Source organism: Elephantulus edwardii, unplaced genomic scaffold (assembly GCF_000299155.1).
Source record: "Elephantulus edwardii isolate Elephantulus edwardi_28Jun2011 unplaced genomic scaffold, EleEdw1.0 scaffold00018, whole genome shotgun sequence".
NCBI lineage: Eukaryota > Metazoa > Chordata > Mammalia > Macroscelidea > Macroscelididae > Elephantulus > Elephantulus edwardii.
Genome location: NW_006399768.1, coordinates 22,054,439 through 22,077,461, shown reverse-complemented (window position 1 = coordinate 22,077,461; position 23,023 = coordinate 22,054,439). Strand labels below are relative to the sequence as shown.

The 23,023-nt window shown below is 39.8% G+C and overlaps 1 protein-coding gene across 1 annotated transcript; it reads left to right on the top strand.

The window, feature by feature from the left end:
* Nucleotides 1-1,323: 1,323 nt before the first annotated feature.
* RWDD4 (RWD domain containing 4) lies at nt 1,324-22,388 on the top strand. The gene is made up of 8 exons (XM_006882231.1): nt 1,324-1,383; nt 6,685-6,765; nt 7,647-7,756; nt 7,846-7,993; nt 16,204-16,321; nt 19,082-19,131; nt 19,273-19,275; nt 22,144-22,388. Exons 1-8 carry the CDS (start codon nt 1,360-1,362, stop codon nt 22,174-22,176), a joined length of 567 nt encoding a protein of 188 aa, XP_006882293.1. The 5' UTR covers nt 1,324-1,359; the 3' UTR covers nt 22,177-22,388.
* The last annotated feature ends 635 nt before the right edge of the window (nt 22,389-23,023 follow it).

Here is a 23,023-nt window from a genome sequence, read left to right as displayed (position 1 = left end):
TCTGAGATGTCCCACTGGAAAACAACCAAAACAGAGTGGACAGCCAGGTGCTAGGATTGTGAAAAGATGCTGAGAAGTAACTGTCAGGCCAGGACCAAGGTCTGAGAGATCAAAGGATTCAAGGAATATAAACATGTCAACAAAGGGAGTGAACAGCCTCAACTGCCATGGAGTGCCCTCCCTTCCCTCTCTAGGAGACCCTTATTATAAAATCCCTGCCCTAATCAACTTTAAGGTGCTGTATTTCCCTAGTCTGTCCCTCTGTCTGTTTCTCTCCCTGCAGAACAAGGAATTCCGCCTGGGAGACCCCTTAATAAAGCTTCTTCAGCTTCCTTTCTTTCCCTGGTCCTTCCCTTGAGTCCCTGGTCTTACGTCCAGTGCGAAGACCCAACAATAACAGGATGATCACAATATTTTGCCTTGGTAGCTACAATGAAGAAAAGTAAAGAACCATTCCTCTTTCCCTCCCTCCTTTAAGCTGGGTGGGGCTGTTGTTAGGGGCTGTAGGAACTGACTCATAGCTGACCCTTCAGAGGTTTGCAGAGGCTGTGAATTGCACGGAAGGAGATTGCTCATCTTTCTTTCTGCTTGGTGGACTCGAATGTAACCTCAGAGGCCCTTGAAATAGTTGAGTCCTGTAGCTGGGGCTGGAAAAGAAAAGCTAGCACTGCACACCCCAGAAAAAAGCACGGCCCAGAAAAATGCATTGTTAAGAGGAGCCCTCTCCCCCGCAGTGCCCTCACCTTGCCCCGTAGGTCTCCAAGCCTGGGCTCGCCCAGGCTGCACACCCGGGCTGTACTGCAGTCGTGACTGTCCACAACCAGGAAAAGAGGAAGGGGACCAGGCAACAACAGTGTCACAAAACACCCGGGATAATTTCTATTGCCCTGGCCTCAGATTCAGGGGAGACTTCCCTGTCCCCACCCCCGCTGACACCGGAAGCACTTTTTGAGCCTGAGTGACAACGCTCTGCACCAATCGTTGTCTTTAAAACATACGCTGCTTCACCAAACGTAAAGAAGGCTTTTAATTCCCCAGAGGAGAAAGGTTGGGGCGGGGAGAGAAGGAGCCAATAGGAGAAGCGAGGCGGGGGAGGCGGAGCTTCTGCTGTTACCGCCCCGCCACCTCCGTCAAACACTGGACGGCCCCTCTGGTGGCTGCTTCTGTTCGCGGCCTCGCGGACCCCGGCCGGCGGCTTCGAGCTGCCTGCGGGCCGGGGACGCGTTTGATTCGCGCCTGCGGTTGTGAGTAGTGTGTGTCCACAGCTACAGTCACGTCAGGATCTCTGGGGTCACTGCCCTTGCTCCAGGTCAGAGGTATTAGACGTCGTCCTCCTGAGAAACCCCACTAGTCAACGCGATGAGTGCCAACGAGGACCAGGAGGTAAGTCTTCCGACTGGACGCTCCTTTCTCCCGGTGGGTGCAACGCCCCAAAGCTGAGGGAAGGGTGGCTGACGTCCTCAAATCCCAGCAAGACCCAGCTCCAGGACAAGGGTCCGCGCACGTGCCGTTCACCCCTCGACCAAACGAGCCTGGCTGTGCTGCGCTGTCTGGAGAGGTGAAGCTTACCTGAATGGGGGGCGTCCACCTTTGCCTTCCCTTCCCCCGCAGTTTTCATTTTTGTAAACCCCATGGTCGACCCAGATCTTTCATGAACATGGTTTAGTGTCCTCTGTACGCGACCCCCATACACTTGACTCATCTTAAATCCCAGGTGAACCTTGGCGCTCCTGTACTGAGCTTCGGAGTTTTTCTGCCTAATCACCTTTAAGGTTTTAAAATCTATTGACTGGCAGAGAGTACCGTTAAATTTCTAGTGGAGCAAAATCATGACACTGGTGCCTCCTGTTTCTGCATGCATTTGGTGGAAATCATTCATCCAGTATTCGTTCTCTGCCCCCCAATTCAGCAGTACTCCTCCAGTTGTATTTTACTTACTCTGTTAAATGTCATCTTTGTCATGTTTTTCGAGCACCCTTTGGATTCTTACTCAAGCATCAGTGTGATCCCATCATATTGTCATCCACAAATGAAATAAACTTTTAATATTTGTACCTATCTAAGTCACTAATTAAAATGTGGGAAAGGATTAAGGATAGTATGACAAGCTACCAGCAGGGTCTCCTCTTTTAGATAAGGGTGGGTGTTCTAATCTTTAATGCAGTTTGATTTTATATATATATATTTTTTTAGTAGAAGCCCCATGGAGCCTTACTGACATCCAGACAGGCAGTATTTGTGTTTTTTTCCTAATATGTAAACCAAATTAGCTTTTTCAGTAGGGCATGGATTGTTTAGATATGTCTTATTTCCCATGTTTTCTAGGGTCTTGGGAATTACATCTCTCTTCTTGGTGCTCATACACTATTTCTTTCAAATAATCTATTCTCAGTTTTGTCCATATGAATTAAAGTTACACATCTTTAATTTCTAGAACCCTTTGTTATGTTGTTGTTGTTATATGCCATCAAATCGCTTGTGACTCATAGCGATCCTATGTACAACAGCCCTAAACCCTGCTCTATCCTGTGCCAATCACACTGCCTCTGACACACCATCCCGATTACCCCAGTCACTGAATCAATCCATCTCATAGAGGGTCTTCCCCTCTTGCATGGTCCCTCCACCCTCCCAAGCATGATGGCTTGCTCCAAGGACCTGTCTGTCCCTCCTTACAACATGTCCAAAGTATGTCAGATGAAGCACCAGAATCCTTACCTCCAAGGTGCAGCCTGGTTTAACCCTCTCCAGGATGAAACTGTTTGTTTTCTTGGCAGCCCACGTTCAATACTCTTCTCCAGCACCACAGCTCAAAGGCATCAATCCTCCTTCTTCCTAGTCATTGTCCAATTCTCTGATGCGTAACAAATGATTGCAAAGACCATAGCCTGTATCAGACGCACCTTAGTCTCCAGAGTGGCACCATTGCTCTTCAGTACCCTGAAGAGGTCCCTAACAGCAGACTTTATCATCGCAATACGTTTTTTTATTTCCTGGCTACTGGTGCCAAGAATATTGACTGTGGAGCCAAGTAGGTTAAAGTTGTTAACAATCTCAATCTCTTCACCATCCATCCTGATGCTGCCAATTGGTCCAGTGGTGAGAATCTTTACCTTCTTAACATTGAACCTCAATCCATACTGAAGGCTGCAGTCCTTGACCCTCTGCAGCAAGCGCTTCAGGTCCTCCTCAGTTTCAGCAAGCAGGGTTGTGTCATCTGCATATCGCAGATTGTTGATAGATCTTCCACCAGTCCTGATGCCATACTTCTCATAGAGCCCAGTCTCTCGGATAATCTGTTCTGCATACACGTTGAAAAGGTATGGAGATAGGACACATCCCTGGCATACACCTTTCTCAATTTTGAACCATGCAGTGTTTCCTTGCTCTGTTCTGACGACTGCCTCCTGGTCTAAGTATAGATTTCGCATTACAACGATCAGGTGTTCTGGGATTCCCATTCTTCTCACAGTCAGCCACAGTTTGTTATGATCCACACGGTCAAACGCCTTTGCATAGTCAGTGAAACACAGATAGACATTCTTCTGGTATTCCTTGCTTTCAGCTAAGATCCATCTAACATTAGCTACAATATCCCTACTACCATGACCCCTTCTAAACCCAGCCTGGACTTCTGGCAGTTCTCTGCTGATGTAAGGAATCCATTACATAAGTATTTTATAAAACTAAGATACTTGCTCAAGCACAGTCTCCCTTTGCTTCCTTTCTTAGTAATTAAAGATCATAAGCAGTGACTGAGATTTATAATTTGTAAGCTCAGGATGTTCTTATAAATATTTCCAATCAGGGATTCCAACTCAGTGCCATCAAGTTGCTTCCTACTCCTAGTGGCCCTCCATCTGCTTTCTGTGTCATGTGAGGAAGAGATGTCCCTTTTTATCCCTAGGAATTGGTGGTGTCTTTGAGCCATCAGAGTTGTGCAGCCTTTTGATTAGCAGTGCTACTGTACAAAGAGTGTGGGCAGCATGGAGACAGCTGAGTAGCCTCAACTAACTTAATTGATGAGGAACTATCCGCATCAATAGCATCCACAGTACTAAAATAATTCCCAGAAGGTCAGATGTGCCAGTGCTCCTACAACACTTTCTACTAATTCTAACAGCAAAGCTGCTGGTATTCTGGGTCTGAAATTCATTACCTAGAACCCCCAAAACTGTTCTCACGATTATGAGGTTTATTAGGGAAGTTAATAGGATATAGTTTCTCAGACAGAACCGCTTCTGAAGCTTGCTTGCTGGCCCCTCAGCCTTGTGACTTTAGGCTAGTGTTAGACAGCTCCTGCCAATTACAGTGCTTTCTGCCTAGTCCTCCAGCAAGCTTGGATGAAGCCTGTTAGCTCTGGTTCTTTGCTGTGACTGCCACTGCTCTCCTGTAGGTCCGAGTCTGATTGGCATAGGAACCTCTACCTCCAAAGGACATGCACTGCATTCGCTGTTGCTTCTTTGCTTATAGTGACATTCCTCAATTTCTACCGCAAAACGTGCTCAATTTAAAGCTGAGGGAATGACAAAATTAACCAAAATTTTCCTCCTGAGTAGACTAACACATCTCTTTACTTGTTCTTTCTCTGCTATGTGGCAAAGTCAACAGATGCTTAGGAAAGCCATTTTGAACAATAGACCCACTATACCACAGCTTCATACTATGGATTTTGCCACTAAAGCTCCTTAGACATAGATGACTAGTTAACATTTTCTCCTGTGCTTCCTTTCTCCCATCTTAAATAGACTCTTGTTGACTTGTCTTTTTTTAAAGCTCTTTTTATTTTCTTTAATTGGTTTGTTTGGGGTATTTTTTTTAATATGTGGTCCTTCTATGAGATGAGTTACAAACGTTTTGTCAGTATAATGGGAAATTATTGTACTTCAAGTGACAAGAGGTGCATGCTCAAGAGTTTATTCTCTTTCCTAGCAGAGCAAACAGTAATATTTTTTATACAGGACTGATGTGAGGTTTAAGTGAAATAGCATGAGGAATCAGATCATTTGAGAGGTGGGGCTTTATGAGCAATGTGACATCTGGATTGGAGGAAGACTTATCAACAACCTATGATATGCAAATTACACAATTTTTCTTGCTGAAACTAAGGAGGGCTTGACATGCTTGCTGCAGAAAGTCAAGGACTATAGTCTTCAATAAAAACTCTATGAACTTTGATAAACACTGATAGTTGTAGAAGGGCTTCAGGCCTTTTTGTTCATAGGGTTGCTATGAGTTGTACTCGACTTGAAGACAATAACAACATAGTCTTCAATATAGTTTGAAGCTCAACATAAAAAAAAAAAGATTCTCACTACTGCACCAATTGACAGCACCATGATCGATGGAGAAGATTGAGGTTGTTAATAATTATAGCTTGCTCAGCTCCTCAGTCAACACTCTTGGTACCAGCAATCAGGAAATCAAAAGGCAAATTTTGCTGGGAAAACTTTTAATCAGGGAACTCTCCAGAGTACTGAGAAGAAAAGATATCAGTCTAGAGACTAAGATGCACCTGATTCAGGCAATGGTCTTTGCAATTACTTCCTATGTGTCAGAGAATTAGACAGTGACTAAGGATGACAAAAGAAGAATTGATGCCTTTGAGTTGTGATGCTAGAAAAGAATATTGAGCATAGAGAAGAAACACGTAAATCTTGGAGAGGGTGAAGCCAAGTTTCTCCTCGGAGGCAAGGATTTTGAAGCTCCATTTCACATACGATGGACACATGGCCAGGAGGGACCTAGAGAAGAATATCACGCTTGAAAGGGTGGAGAAAAGGATATCATGCTTGAAAGGATGGAGGGACAGTGCAGGATGAGATGAATTGAATCCCATGTGAGAAAAATTGATACAGTACCTGGGGCAATGGGGGTAGGTGTGTCAGAGTCAGTGAGACTGACTCAGGATAGGGTAGACTTCAGAGCTGATATACATAGACCCTATGTGAGTTGCAGGCAGCTCGACAGCACATATAGTAACAACCATAATTTTAAGGTAAGTAGTAGCAACGTAAGGTAAGTAGAGCAATGGTGTCAGACCGGAGACTAAGGTGCGCCTGATCCAGGCTATAATCTTCACAATTACATGCTATGCATCAGAGAGTTGAACAATGAATAGGGTTGATAGAAAGAAGAGAATTGATGCCTTTGAGCTGTGGTGCTGGAGAAGAGTGTTGAATATACCATGGACTGCTAGGAGAACAAACAGGTTTGTCCTGGAGAAGTTGAAGCCGGAATGCACCTTCGAGACAAGGATTCTGAAGCTTCGTCTGACATCCTATGGGCATGTTGCAAGGAGGAACTGGTCCTTGGAGAGGGACATCATGTTTGAGAGAGTGGAGGGGTGGAGAAGGAGAGGAAGACCTTCGATGAGATGGATTGATTCTGTGACTGGAGTGGTGGGAATAAGTGTGTTTCAGATGGCTAGGTTGGCACAGGATGGAACAGCATTTAGAGCTCTTGAACATAGGGTTGCTTTGAGTCGCAAGCGACTCGATGGCACATGACAACAAGAAGTAGTATTACAGTGTGGTAATATTTACACATATAAACACTACAAGTCATGTAGTGTTTTACATAGTTTTACATAGTTAACTGGGTTTGAATCAGAAACTGAAGACTCTTCATTTCTAATCTGAGTACCACTAATTTGAACTCATTTATTTAATTCTTTTCTTTCAGATGGAACTAGAAGCTTTACGTTCTATTTATGAAGGAGATGAAAGTTTCCGGGAATTAAGTCCAGTTTCATTTCAATATAGGGTAAGATATGACATGAACAGGAGCAACTATTACTTATCTAGAAAAAAACCAAAGGTTGATAAATATGGCAAGATGTATTTTTATTTTCACAGAATTATAAAATGTTACCTTCATGATAACTTCTCTTGGTCAAATCTTTCTAAATAATTTGGTCCCAAGTTCTCACAGCTTTTACTGAATATGAATTTGTTTATCCTTAATATTTGTTATAGATTAAAACTCAAAACTTCACTGCCATCAAGTTGATTCTGACTCAAAGTGACTCTCCTTTGGGAGGATAGGGCATGTTTCACAGATACTGTACATAGAGTCACTATGAGTCACGAGTGACTCAATGGCATATAACGACAAATCTGAATAAAATAGTCCCTTTTTCTCTGTTCAAGCTACTCATAGATGCCACCCAAAGACACTTGGCCTAATTGGTTAGCATAGCAACATGCTAGAGTATGCCATCATAGCTCCTGCTGCTAATCTTATGGATTAACCATAGGAAAATTTAATCATCTTTAAAGCATCTCTATAGATGTAACAGTCAAGGAATTTAATGGCCCATGTTAAAGATGATATTAACAACAACAATTAACTCTTAGGACCCTTATCTGAAAAAGATGCTTAAGATTTCCAATCTTGTGTTTACTATTTTTGTCTATCCTTTTCTTATTCTCCCAGTTATAAAAGTGCCTTTATACTCCTCCCACCTCCTCCTATTCATTCAGTGTTAGCCTGTACCCCTAAACATTTCAGAATCGAGCAATTGTGATCTGATATTAAGCATTATAAGGAATTGATATTTTTCAAAGATCATAATTAAGCTGTCTTTATATCACTTTTTATAGATTAAAATTTTCCATTTTGGGTTTGTTTGGGGGTTTTTTCAGATAGGTGAAAATGGTGATCCCAAAGCCTTCTTAATAGAGATTTCCTGGACAGAAACATATCCGCAGACACCTCCAATAATATCTATGAATGCTTTTTTTAACAACACCATGTGAGTAGTATTTAATTTTTATTGTTTCATTTTGCTTTTATTTTACTCTGCATTTTACTTATTTCTTAACTGTTTTTTGTACAATATAGATCATCAGCTGTAAAGCAGAGTATATTAGCCAAATTACAGGAAGCAGTTGAAGTTAATCTTGGAACCGCTATGACCTATACATTATTTGAATACGCCAAGGATAATAAAGAGCAGTTTATGGAGAATCACAATCCTATTAATTCTACAGTGAGTATGTATTTTTTGCCAGGAATTTTTTTATTTGCTGCTAAATTAATTTGTACTAGTTACTAAGTTTTAAAATTACAAAGGGATTTTGTGTCTTATTTAATATAACTTGCATTTTAATTAAATTAGAAAAATAAACTTTAGGAAATTATATTTACTGGACATTTATGAGTCTATCAAAACTGGGATCTTATAAAACCTAGTATTTTTAAAATATGTTTGATCTCCTCATAAAGCTTAGAAAGTTGAAGATTTCTTGGGTTATTCTATAGTAGCCTTGAAATTGTTTTCTCTGTTAGGTTTATCTCATTGTAAATTATCTTGAAACACTTTAATTTTAAAGAATTGGCTTCAGGAATCTTTATTGAATAGAAAAAATGGATAATAATGAAAAGATAATAATTGTTGTACTTCTAGGATAGTTATAGAGAATAATCAGCTTTTATGACCTTAAACATATCTAAAAGCAATTTCTCACAGTGTTAGTTTAGCTTTTCTTATGAACCCAACTGTAAGCTTTTGACAGCTGGCCATGGCTTCCCTGTTTCTAACAATACAAAAACAGAGGACACAGAAAAAGAGGCAGCTAAAGGAGGAGTAGAGGGCCATAGTTAAGATTTTTAACTTTATGTCTGATTAACTAGGTTCAAATCCCATTCCACCACTTAATTGTGTGACATTGGGCAAACTCTTTAGTCTCCATTTGCCCTGTTTCCTCATCTGTAAATTGAAAAATGGAGATAATAATATTGTCTAACTTTCCAAGGCTGCTTCAGGGCTGAAAATGGCATACCAGTTGCTCTCAGCCATGCCTTACCTTCTGGCAGGGTGTTCCCAAGGGCAGCCAGAACCATCTTCAGATCTGGAGCATCCAGCCAGCCAGAATGATGGGAGAAGTTGATAGTCTCAGGCAGGCTCTGCTTGATATCTGCGCACTTAGTTGTTTTTGGATTTTTTTATATATAGTTTCTTATTAGGGTGTAGTATTTATCTACAAGTTTGTTGTGCTGGAAAAATGGCTTGCTTGGTGCTACTTTTATAGTTTATATATGTATATGTTTTGTTGTGGCTTGCTTGGTGCTACTTACTTTATAGTTTATATATGTATATGTTTTGTTGTTCATTGTTTCCTCTTATGAATACAGTACTTCCCTGTCAGTTACTGTAATAAGATAGTGGGGATCTATCAGATTGAGACAGACTGGGAAGAAGAGTTGGCCGTTCACTTCTAAAATAACCAGCCTTTGAAAATCCTATCAACAAACAGTGAAATGCTATTGAATATAATACAAGATAGAGATAGAGCCCTGAGAGCGAAAGATGCTCAAAATGAGGAGAAACAGTTGAAAACATCCATTAAAAAAAATTGGTAAATGGAATGTATGAATAATGAATGTGGGAAAATTAGAAGTTGTCAAAAATGAAAAGGAAAGTATAAAGATATTCTAGGCATTAGTAAGCTGAAATGAACTGACATTGGCCACTTTGAATCAGACAGTCACATGATATAGTATGGTGGGAATGAAAAATTAAAAGAAGAATGGTTAAAAAGGCCATTGTGCTGTATTGTGCACAATAGCAAAGAGAAGGAAACAACCCAAGTGCCTATCAACAAACAAATGGATAGAGAAAATGTGGTATATTTGCACAATGGAATACTATGCAGCACTGAAAAACAGAGAACTCATAAAATACTCTACAAAATGGAAGACCCAGAGGAGATTATGCTGAGTGAAAGATCTCAGTCACAAAAGGACAAATACTGTTATAAAACATGACTGACATGGAGGTTTGGGGAAACTAAGAAAAGAGAGGATAAATAATGTACACTGCATTGCAACAGACAAGGGAAAGAACTGGTTGAAAGGAATATATGATTAGGTATTATTTGCATGACAACCGTCCAGAATAAGAGCTGCATAAAAAAGTGGACTGGGGGGCAGGGTGTGGCGACAAAAATTGTGCACCAATGAAAGAATTTCTTTTAAAAAAAAAGCGAACTTGGATGGGTAGGGAGGAAAATGTGCAACAATAAATGAATGGAAATCCAAGTTCTCTATAAACTTTTGTTAAAATCTCAATTGTTGTTGTTCTGTGCCATTGAGTCGTTTGCAACTCATAGCGACCTTATGTACAAGAGCCCTAAACGCCGTTCTATCCTGTGCCAACCTTGCTGTCTTAAACACATTCATTCCCAGCACTCCACTCACAGAATCGATCCATCTCATCGTGGGTCTTCCTCTCCTGCACTGCCCCTCCACTCTCCCAAACATGATGTCCCTCTTCAAGGACCAGTCCCTCCTTGCAGCATGCCCAAAGTATGTCAGACAAAGCTTTAGAATCCTTGACTCCAGGGAACATTCTGGCTTCACCCTCTCCAGGACAAACCTGTTTGGTCTTCTAGCAGTCCATGGTATATTCAACACTCTTCTCCAGCACCACAACTCAAAGGCATCAATTCTCTTTCTGTCATCCCTAGTCACTGTCCAACTCTCCAATGCATAGCACGTAATTGCAAAGACTATCGCCTGGATCAGGCACAACTTAGTCTCCAGCCTGATGTTATTACTCTTCAGTACTCTTGAGAGGTCCCTCACATCTGACTTTCCCATAGCAATTCGTCTCCTGATTTCCTGGCTGCTGTTACCAAGAGTGTTGACTGTGGAACCAAGTAAACTAAAACTGTTAACTATCTCAATCTCTTCACCGTCCATACTGATGCTGCCAATTGGCCCAGTGGTGAGAATCTTTGTTTTCTTGATATTGAGCTTCAATCCATATTGAAGACTGCAGCCCTTGACCTTCTGCAGCAAATGCTTCAGGTCCTCCTCAGTTTCAGCAAGCAGGGTTGTGTCATCTGCATAATGCAGGTTGTTGATGATTCTTCCACCAATCCTGATGCCACATTCCTCCTCGTACAGCCCAGTGTCTCAGATGATCTGTTCTGCATACAGATTGAAAAGGCATGGAGACAAAATACATCCCTGACAGACCCCTTTCCTGATTTTGAACCATCCAGTGTCTCCCTGCTCTGTTCTGACGACTGCCTCTTGGTTCAAGTATAGGTTTTGCATTAGCACAATCAAATGTTCTGGGATTCCCATTCTTCTTAGCGTCAGCCATAGCTTGTTGTGATCCACACAGTCAAAAGCCTTTGCATAGTCTATGAAGTACAGATATACATTCTTCTGGTATTCTCTGCTTTCTGCCAAGATCCATCTTACATTAGCTATAATATCCCTAGTACCACGACCTCTTCTAAATCCAGCCTGCACATCTGGCAGTTCTCTGTTGACATATTGTTCCAAACATTCTTGGATAATTTTCAGCAGTATCTTGCTTGCATGTGGTATCAATGATATTGTTCTATAATTTCTACACTCTGTTGGGTCACCTTTCTTTGGAATGGGAACAAATATCGATCTCTTCCAGTTAGTTAGCCAGCTGGCTGTCCTCCAGATTTCTTGGCAAGGAGGGAATAGACTTCAGGAGAGAAGGGTGAAATCTGAAAACAACAAGACCCATCGCAGAGAACATAACTGCTAGACTAGAGAAGAGGGAATAGACGCAGTTGCTCCCCCAGATCCAGAAAACTGGGCTGGAGAGGAAAGACCACAGACAGGGTGATTTGCCCTCACCCACCCTACTGGAGGGCTTAACTCCCCAACTGAAGCAAATCTTTTGTAAGTCCAGGGGCCTGAGAGCACTGTTCTGGAATACTGAGCTTCTCTGCCGAGGAAGTCAGACCAAGGACCTTTCGGAGGCCCAGGCAAGGAAAAAACACAAACCCTATCACAGTAATGACACGGAAGAAATAGACTACCTCCCAGTCAATTGTGTGCCATTAAGTCACCTGTGACTCATAACAATCCTATGTACAATAGCCCTGAAGCCTACCCAGTGTCACTGACTCTGACACACCTACCCCCATTGCTCTAGTTACTGTATCAGTCCATCTCATCAGAGTCTTCTCCTTCTGCACTGTCTCTCCACCCTTCCAAACATATCTTTTCCAAAGATTGTTCCCTCCTGGACACATGCCCAAAGTATGTGAGCTAGAGCTTCATAATCCTTCCAAGTAGACACTTGATTTCACCCTCTCCTAGACTGACCTGTTTCTTCTCTTGTCAGTGCATGGTATATTCAAAACTCTTCTCTTCTCTAGCACCACAACACAAAGGCATCGATTCTTCTCTGTTATCTTTAGTCTTTGTCCAGCTCTCTGATGCAAAGCAAGTAAATGTGAAGATCATAGTCTAGATTATCGTTGTTGCTGATTGCCTTCGAGTTGAACAGAACTCATAGCAACCCTATAAACAAAAGGCCTGAAGCCTTTTTATAACTATCGACATTTACCAAAGTTCATGGAGTTTCCAGAGGCATGTTGTTTAGGAAGTGGATGCCACTTCTGCTTCCAGTGGGGATTTTAGTCTCTAGACTGACATTGTTGCTTCTCAGTATTCTGGAGTGGTCCCTGACAGCACATTTCCCTAGTGTAATTCATCTTTTGATTTCCTGACTGCTGGTACCAAGAGTGTTGATTGTGGAGCCATGCAAGCTGAAATCGTTAACAACTTCAATTTCTTCTCCAACATGGTGCTGCCAATTGGCCCGGTAGTGAGAATCTTTGTCTTCTTGATGTTGAGCTTCAATCCATATTGAAGACTACACTTCTTGACTTTGTAGCAAGCTGTTTATCTCCTCTATTTCTGCAAGAAGACTGTGTCATCTGCCTATTATTGCAGGTTGTTGATGAGTTTTCCTCCAGTCCTGATGCCACATTCCGCCTCATAAAGCCCAGACTCCTGAATGATCTGTTCTGCATATAAATTGAAAAATTATGGAGACAGAACACATCTCTGATATACTCTTTCCTGATTTTGAACCATGCAGTTTCCTTGCTCTGTTCTGACAGCTGCTTCCTATTCCAAGTATAAGTTTCACATGAGCACAATTAAGTATTCTGCGATTCCCATTCTCCTCAAGGTTAGCCACAGTTTGTTGTTAAGTCATACACTTTTAGATAGTCAGTGAATCACAGATGGACATTCCTCTGGGACTCTTTGTTTTCAGCCTCACAGTTTACACAAAACCAAAGCAAGATTTCACCCCTAAAAGTGATGAAAACACAGAATCAATGGATTTCCTAAACCCAAGCAATCTGATGTAACTTTCTGATACAGAATTAAAAGAACAATGGTTGAATATTTGTAGTTGGTGAAAGAAAAAACTGGAAGAATTACAGGACTCTACAAGCAAATGCCAAGAGGAACTTTAAAAAGCAGTTCAAGAAAATACAGATAAAACAAGTGGACTATTAAAAACGCTAGAATATTAAGAATATTAGTGTATCCAGAATATTAAGATCATTGCCTCAGAAGCAGTCAACATATTGGAAGGGAAGATAAGCAGAATTGAAAAGATGGAGCAGAGAATCAGTGAAATAGGAGAGCTCTCAGCACTGATCTGCTAGAACAAAAAGCAGAATCAAAAAGGAACGAAAATGAAGCTTAAGAATAATGTGGGACACCATCAAGAGAAGAAACATGCACATAATTGGAAACCCAGAACAAGAAGAAGTGAATAAAGGCACTGAGAAAGTTGTAGAAGAGTTACTAAAAGAAATTTTTTCAGGAATGATGAAGAATGAGAATATAAAAAAAAGAATCTGAACAAACTCTATATAGAATAGACCCCCAAAAGAAAAACACTGAGGCCTATCATAGTCAGATTTGCCAGAATCAAAGACAAAGAACTCTAAAAGCAGCTAGGGAGAAGTGAAGAGTTTATTTGTTCACATTCCAAAGAAAGGTGATCCGACAGAGTGTGGAAATTATCAAACAGTGTCATTGATATCACATGCAAGCAAGATTCTGCTGAAGATTATCCATAAACGACTGGAACAGCACATCAACAGAGAACTGCCTGAAGTGCAGGTTGGATTTAGAAGAGGCCATGGCACTAGGGGTATTGTAGCTAATGCCAGATGTATCTTGGCAAAAAGCAGAGAGGACCAGAGGAATGTCTGTGTTTCATTGACTGTGCAAAGGCATTTGACTGTGTGGATCACAACAAACTGTGGCTGACTCTGAGAAGAATGGGAATCCCAGAACACTTGATTCTGTGAAACCTATACTTAGACCAGGAGGCAGTTGTCAGAACAGAGCAAGGAAACACTGCATGGTTCAAAACTGGGAAGGGTGTATACCAGGGACGAGTCCTATTTCCATACCTTTTCAGTCTATATGCAGAACAGATTATCTGTGAGGCTGGGCTCTATGAGGAGAAATGTGGCATCAGGATTGGAGAAAGGTGTATCAACATTCTGCGTTATACAGATGACACAACCCTGCTTGCTGAAACTGAGAAGGACCTGAAGCACTTGCTGCAGAGGGTCAAGGACTGCAGCCTTCAATATGGATTGAGGCTCAACATCGAGAAAACAAAGATTCTCACCACTGAGCCAATTGGCAGCATTGTGGTGATGTGTGGTGAAGAGATTGAGATTGTAAACAGCTTTAGTTTGCTTGGCTCCACAATCAACTCTCTTGGCACCAGCAGGCAGGAAATTAAGACGTATTGCGTTGGTGAAATCTGCTGTCAGAAACCTCTCCAATGTACTGAAGAGCAACAATGTCAGTCAGGAGATTAAGGTGCGCTTGATACAGGTCATGGTCATTGTAATCACTTGCTATGCCTGAGAGAGAGCTGGACAATGACTAGGGATGATAGAAGGAGAATTGATGCCTTTGAGCTGTGGTGTTGGAGAATAGTATTGAATATATCATGGACTGCTAAGAAAACAAATAGATTTGTCCTGGAGAGGGTGAAGCCAGGCTGCTCCTTGGAGGTAAGGATTCTGAAGCTTCGTCTGACATACTTTGGACTTGTTGCAAGGAGACCAGTCCTTGGAGAGGGACGTCATGCTTGGGAAGGCGGAGAGACAGTGCAGTAGAGGAAGACCCTTTATGACCTGGATTGATTCAGTGACTGGGGTAATGGGGGCAGGTATGTCAGAGACATTGAGATTGGCCCAGGATAAAGCAGAGTTTAGGGCTGTTGTACTTAGGTTCGCTACGAGTTGCAGGCTACTCAACAGCATATAACAACAACAACAGTTAATGTGAATATGTAAGCAAAATATTGGTGAAGATTTCCAAATTATACTTTTTTAAATAAAATTTTTTTTCTTTTAGTTGTGGTTTTAATGAAAGTTCACAGAAAAGTTATATTTTCATTCATTCATTCATCCATTCATTGTTGTACTTCCCCCCCAGTTTACTCATTTCTTTTTAATATTCATTTATTATTGCACAGTTACTTCCCCTCCCTCCTTCTAGTCCTCTTTGCAATGTACCTCTTATCACTTTCCAAATTATAGAAAATTAACTGAATTGTAAAACTACTTTGGAACTTCAAGACCTCGATGTAATGCTAGTAAGAGCTCTTTCATCCAAGAGGCTGCTTTTTGTTGTTGTTAAGTGCTGTGGAGTCACATAGCGACCCTATGAAGGAATGTCCTCAATGCTTGGGTGTCTCTCATCCTTTCTCCAGCTTCATAGGGTTTCCGGAGTTAAGCTATTACGGAAGTGGATGCCACTCCTGCTTCCAAGCTTGTTTTAATCGGGGAGCTCCACCCCACTCTCTGTTCAAATTGGGTAACCAGCCATTAACGCATTTGACACACATCAGTGACATAGTGTTCAGCCTCACAGCAACCACAAGTGACCGCTGTACGGCAACTTGTACACCAGGGCTATACAAATACAATGTCTGAACAAAAACAAAGACAGGCCTGAGGGCCGCAGATTAAAAGTCACCCACCTTCAGCTTGGTACCATCGCTTTCTGTCCATCGCTTTCTGTCTACCGGGCCAGCTGATCTCTCTCTTTATGTTGATGTTATTGTTGTTAAGTGCCATCAAGTTGCAGGCGACACATAGTGACCCTATGAAGGAGAGTCCTCAACGCTTGGGTGTCTCTCATCCTCTCTTATAACAGTTGTAGTTGTATTATCCTTCATTGTAAACTTTAAGTAAAACTAGTAATTTGCTTAATGTCGCCTGATTTAATACCTGAGTTGTAATAACAGTAACAAAGGATTCCTGTACTTCATGAATCTAAAAATATCCTGTCTATTTTGAGAAGTAGCTATATTTAATGTATTTCAGTAATTAAAGTGTCTGAGTTTAAGAAATTTTTTCTTCCTAGATATCCATAAGCAATATTATCTCAGTTGAAACTCCTAATACAGCCCCACCAAATAAGAAAAAAGAAAAAAAAGAACAACTTTCCAAAGCCCAGAAACGTAAACTGGCAGATAAAACAGGTATGTATTTTTATTTTTTAACAACGTAAATGAATAGAGTGCAATATATATGGTAAAGATGCCTATTAGAAGCCCTGATGACACAGTTGTTCAGTGCTTGGCTCTGAATCCAGCACTGTCATGCAAGTCCACAGGAAAAAGACCTGGCAATCTAGTATCAAAAATGATGGGCTAGAAAACTCTATAGAACAGTTCTGTTAACCAGGTGCTTATTAAAAATATTTTTTTAAATTTAAATGTTCGCCTATATTGTGGGTTTTTTTGTTTTATTCTGATTTATTTGCAAAGTTTGAGTACATTGTCTTTCACAAAAGATTCTTCCCATTTCCTTCACGCCATCCTCCCATCAAATTGTGCAACCCTATTATTAACATCCTACTCCCAGCATCCTCCCCCTTCTATATCCACCCACCTCTGATCCTCATACTCATTCTACAATAATGGTTTTATACAGTATTTATTAAATGCATTTTGATTTAAAAGGTTTATTATCTATTCTTGAAACATTTGGGTCAAACAATATCTTGAGTCAGATGTATTTTGAAAATATTTTTTGCTCCTTCATCGCTTCAGTAGGCAAGTCTGCTATCAGAGCCCTCTTCGGAGTACTAAAGAACTTGAACGTCAATCTAAAAACTTAAGGTGCATAGTATTTTCAGTTGCTTCACATGCATATATGAAAGTTGAACATTAAATAAAAATCATAGGGGAAATAAACATACATCAGACATACAGGAAGCACAAAATGAAACCATTTTGAATTGAAGGATTTAAAATTATGATTTGTTGTTATGTGCCATCGAGTCGCCTGTGATTCATAGCGACCCTATGTACTACAGCCCTAAACTCTCCCCTATCCTGTGCCAATCTCGCCATCTCTGACATACCCACCCCCATTACCCTAGTCACTGAATCCATTTCATCGAGGGTCTTCCTCTCCTGCACTGTCCCTCCACTCTCCCAAGGATGATGTCCCTCTCCAAGGATAGGTCCCTCTTTGCAACATGTCCAAAGGATGTCAGACGAAGCTTCAGAATCCTTGCCTCCAAGGAGCTGCTTGGTTTAACCCTCTCCAGGATGAATCTGTTTGTTTCCTTGGCAGTCCATGGTACATTCAATACTCTTCTCCACCACCACAGCTCAAAGGCATCCACTCTCCTTCTATCATCCCTAGTCATTGTCCAGCTCTCTGATGCATAGCAAGTGATTGCAAAGACCATGGCATGCAGGCGCACCTTAGTCTCCAGACTGACATCATTGCACTTGAGTACTTTAGAGAGATTTCTAACTGCAGACTTTCCCAACATAATACATCTTTTAATTTCCTGGCTGTGGTACCAAGAGTGTTGACTGTGGAGCCAAGCAAACCAAAACTGTGAACAATCTCAAAATTGTGGTTATATATTAAATTATTCTTTAGATTGGAATAGACTATAGAATATTAGAGAATGTGCTTCTGGTACCAGCAGGGGTGGGGACAAGAAAGTCACCCCTTAATCTGGGTTAGGGCTAAAGAAACTGTTCCATTGTTCTGTATCACTCTTGTTGCCTGATTTCCTTTGTCTTCTGGCTGGTGGTGCTTGATGATTGCAGCCCACCTGGGTGTTCATCCTGGGTGAGTTCAGACTTGGAGACCTGCGGGGTCAGGTGACCCTACCGAGGGAGAGCTCCTCTTAATAATGCTTGTCCAGGCCTTGCATCAATGCCAGCATTTCTCATTCAGCACCAAAGATAGGACTCCTTTCAAGGGCCTCTCAGTTACATTCAAATGTGCCAAAGAAGCAAGATGGGCAGTCTCCTCTTGTGCAATTTATAGCCTCTGAAAACCTATTGTAGGGTCAGCTATGAGTCAGTTCTCACTGGATAACACCTAGCAACAACATCAGTAAAAAATGCTAAACAATGAATATTTGACAGAGCATAATTAATAATTTAGCTCCCCATTGTCTTGAAGTCAAACTTTTGTTTATAAGACCTCCTGTCTTGAGACTAATTTCTTAGTGTGAACCAATAACTCATTAAATAGCAAATAGACAGTGTCTTAATAAATAATTATGTAACAATGACTTTATAAAGCAGCAAAATTATATAAATATGTGCAACTAATAAATCAATTACTTTCTCTACCCAGACATTGCCAACCCACCTCTGCATTTTTTTTCTTGACAATCAGATGTTGTCTTGAATGAAAAGAGGGTAAATGTAAAATGAAATACATTGCCAATAGAAGAATAGTACTTTCATTTCATGATGATGATGATAAAATATTTTTCCAGCATTGTTGTATACTTTCAGTTGAAACAGTATAGTTTCCGTTAAAACTGACTCAAAGCTGACCTTCCAGTGGGTTTACAGAGGCAGTAAATTGAATTGAATGTGAGATTACCCAACTTTCTTCTTTGGAGCACCTGAGAGATTTAAACCATATGCCTTTTGGATGGCAGCAAAGCTCCTTACCACTAGGCCACTAGAGCTCCCTTTTCTAGCATAATTTTAATTTTTTATCTCTTGTCTAGAATAGTAAATATTGTTGATTGCCATCAAGTTGAGCGCAACTCATAGCGAATCTATGAACAAAAGACCTAATGCCTTTCCATAACTGTTGTCATTTCACTAAGTTCTTAAGAGTTTGCAGAGGCATGTGGTTTAGGAAGTGGATGCCACTTCTGCTAGAAATCTATTTATTAAAATATTATTAACTTACTTAAATCTAGTTCATTGGTTATAGAAAGCAAGTTACTATTTCTTTTAATCTTCTAGATCACAAAGGAGAACTTCCTCGAGGATGGAACTGGGTAGACGTTGTTAAGGTATATGAGATTTACATTTCTTTTCTTGTCTTCAAAAAATCATTATAGTTATTACTATCAAATAATGCAATTTATATCTTTCCTTTTTTTTCTCCTTCACAACCTCTGGATTTTACTGGAATATTCCTTCTTTACATTTAGCATGTAAGTATTTTTAAAATAGTCTTCCTATTTTCTTAACTAGGCTCTCAATTTTAAAAAATAGCATGAAATGTGTATAGCTAGTGTATAACTACATAAAAATAACATTTATGTAAATTCACGTCAAGGAATATGGTTCAACATACCTAATCAGTAACAATATGGGAAATTATGTATAGAAAGGAGTCTTATTTTAAATGTTTTGTTTTGATTTGGTTTTATAAAAGGGCACATTCTAGGTCTAATTGCCCATCATTGCAAGCAAGATATCTTTTGGGTAGTTTATCATTATTTAGTGTCTCTTTTGGATTTTTTCGGTATCTTCACATGTTTTTATAGCGTCATTAATTTGTTTGAAATAGGTGAAACTAATTCTTAGTGCAGTTCGTTGTCTCAGCAGAACCTCACTTAGTTAAGTTTTATATTCCAGTTAGTGCCAAAACCACTATGAGATTAATATGATCTAAGAGTAGTTAAAGGGGAAGATTTAAGGGAGTTACAAATATAGACACACACACACACAAATTTGCCAGCAGCTTATTCCTAAAATTAAAAGTCAGCTCCACCATATTTCCTCATTCTTCTATGCAATTTCTGCCTCATGCTTAACTTTTTGATTGTTTCAGATAATGTAGTTACTGTTCATTTTAAAATGATCTAGCTATAATGGGTTTATCAGTATTTTGAAATTAATTTCTTACTACTTAATTTCAAATGCACTAATCAGAACTTACATGAGTAAAAGGTCTCCTCCGAGAAGCCTCAGTTTTCTAAGGGTATGAAGGCCCCTGGGATGCCCTGGAGGCACAGTGGTGAAAGTATTACCAAAAAGATTGATGATGGGAACCTGGCTGCTGCTTAGGAGAAAGATTTTGGTAAACTGCTTTTGTAAAGATTCCATAGCCTTGGAAACCCTGTGGGACAGTTCCGCTGTATCCTGTAGGGTCGTTATTAGTCAGGATCAACCCTGTGGCAGGGGGTTTGGATTTTTAGTAAGACCAAAATGTGAGGACCACTATGCTCCTTACTTTGTTACTCTTAGCAGTTTCTGCTTCTCATTGCTTCCCACATTGCCTAGAATTCTTAGTTGTTAGTTACAGTGGAAAGTTAGGTCTTTATTCTAGTAAGAACTGCCTTTACATTCTTAGGAAATTTTTCTCTACCTTCCAACCAGCTCATGACCACCTTAAAAATACGTCAACTCTTTCTAGATTTTTAATCGGAAGAGTTGTGATTTAAGATCATTGCATGTATAAAATTTTATTTTAAGAATTTGTTGTCATTGTTTTGTAAATGCAAGCTTCTATTTGTTTAGTCTTGGCACACCTAATTCCAATTTATTTATTTAAAGCTTGGAAGGGATTTTCTCTCTCTGCTGAAGTAATTTTTTTTTAAGATTTCTTTTTTTTTTCATTTTTATTTTATTATTTTTTGTGTGTACCGTCAAATCAGATCTGACTGGTACAGGAGGAGATTGTCCCTCCTTTTCCAGCAGAGCATCTAGTGGATTTGAACCATGTGTCTCTGGGATTGCAGTGTAGCTTCTTGCCACTAGGCCACCAGAGCTCCCTTGAAGTCATATTTTTAAAAAAATATTTATTCTTTTTTTCATTGTTGAACATTTTCTTCCCTCCCTCACCTTGTCCCACAGTGCACACCTTGTTCCAGATTGTTGTCATACAGCTCTTCCCCACATCTGTACTAGTATTGTGTTCATTATCTATCCACTCTTTTCCCATTCTCCCTGCCTCCATGTCTGTCTTCTTTTATAACAGTGGTGTTATACTGTGTTTGTCCTTTTGTGATTGAGGTATTTCACTCAGCATAATATCCTCAGGCTTCTCCCTATTGTGTAATGTTTTACAAGTTCATTGTTTTTCAATGCTACATAATACTCCACTGTGTGACTGTACCATGATTTTTCTATCCATTCATTTGTTGCTGAACACTCAGGTTGCTTTCATCGCTTTGCTGTTGTTAATAACACAGCATTAACAAGGGGTCATACATCTGTTTGAATCATGTCTCTGGTTTCTTTAGGGTATATTCACAGTAGTGGAATTGCTGGGTCGAATGTTATTTCTATTTCCAACTTTTTGAGAAAGCACCAGACTGCCTTACATTGTGACTGTACCATTTTACATTCCCACCAGCAGTGAATAAGAGTTCCAGTCTCTCCACTACCTCACTAGCATTTGTTGTTTGCTTCAACTGTTGAACTTTGCTATTGTTTCAGGGGTGAGATGCTATCTCATAGTTGTTTTGATTTGCCTTTCTCTTATATCTAGAGAGTTTGAACATTTCTTCATCTGTTTGTTTTCCATCTGAATGTCTTCTTTGGTGAAGTATATTCACATCCTGTGCCCATTTTGCGATTGAGTTATTTACGTTTTTCTTGTTGATGTGCTAGAGAAGTCTATGAATTTTAACTATTAGTCCCTTATCAAGTATATGATTGCTAGATATTTTTTCTTAGTGGGTTTCCTTTTCACCCTGTTGGAGAAGTTTTTTGATGTGCTAAGGTCATGTTTTTAAAAGAATCCTGTTTGAAATAGTTGAACTTGTAGTTGAAAAGTAGCTACATGTGATAAAAATCTTCATGGTTGTTATTGGTATTCTAACTCAGCAACCATAGTGATAGAGCAGACCTGTTTTGTAGGATTTCCTTGGCTGTAATTTCACCAGAAGCAGATTGCCAGATCTTCCGCAGGGCCACGGATTATGTTTGAACCACCCACCAACTGTTTTGGTTGAAATTAAGTTCTGTTACACCAACCAAACTCCTTGGTAAATGCTATAGATGGTTAATAGAATGATAGTTGAAACTTGACCTTGTTTGGTAATTTTTTTCTTTTTCTTTTTTTTTAATAGTTAAGCAAAACTGGTTCTAAAGATGATGAATAATGCTTGGAAGTTGAGACAAGGAGAGACATACTTCCAAAAAAAGTAAATGGGTTTCAAAATCTTTTCATTACTTTTTTTCTAGTATTGAGGTAGCTTTTTATAAAACATTTTTGTAAGCTTCTTGTACTAAAAAGTAAGGTAAAAATTCATGAAGAAACATGGCTGTATTAAATTTCCATTGCGAATATAACTTGCCTTAATACAAGATGAAATGTTAACTGTTTAGGATACTTTACAAAGTCTATCAAGCATTGTAAATGGACCAATATGAGAAAGAGCAAATAATCAGTGTTAATTTGTATGACCTTATTCTAGTGGATGAGCTAATAGAGTATGAAGCCCTCTTCAAACCTTCATCCCAGTGGAGCAAAATACTGAGTGATCTAGTGTTTGCCAGCATGATTCACATTAATAGGAATCTCTGCTTGAATAATATCTTTGTCTCTTCTTTCTCTTAATTACTAAGGTGTAAGTTACTTTGAAGAAATTGAAATACCAGCTACTGAACTTCACAATTTTTTTTAGCGCTTTATTAAGTTATATTTTTGAAGGGTGAGTGGCTTCTCTTGAGTAAATGAAAGTTTGTTTATATTTTTCTCTTTGGATAAAGATGTTTAATCATGAAAGCTTTCAGTGGTATGTGGAATAGGAAGATATGAAAAAAATCTGGTAAAAGCATTAGGAAACATTTTAAGTAGAAGTGGTAACTCATTTGAAACCCTTCTCTTTGCTTCGTATGTCATGATGGAATAAAGATGCCTTAATATTTAATTTTTTTATGTCCAGAGACAATGAGTTTAATAAATTCCTATTTATCTCCTATTGTGTGTTTTTAAGTAGTTTGATA

Bases quoted from the DNA above. Each gene is read 5' to 3' on its own strand.
- RWDD4 (XM_006882231.1), top strand. From the start codon at position 1,360: ATGAGTGCCAACGAGGACCAGGAG. The intron at 1,384-6,684 runs GTAAGTCTTCCG...CTTTTCTTTCAG, and splicing joins GTGCCAACGAGGACCAGGAG to ATGGAACTAGAAGCTTTACG. The intron at 16,322-19,081 runs GTATGTATTTTT...TTAATCTTCTAG, and splicing joins TAAACTGGCAGATAAAACAG to ATCACAAAGGAGAACTTCCT.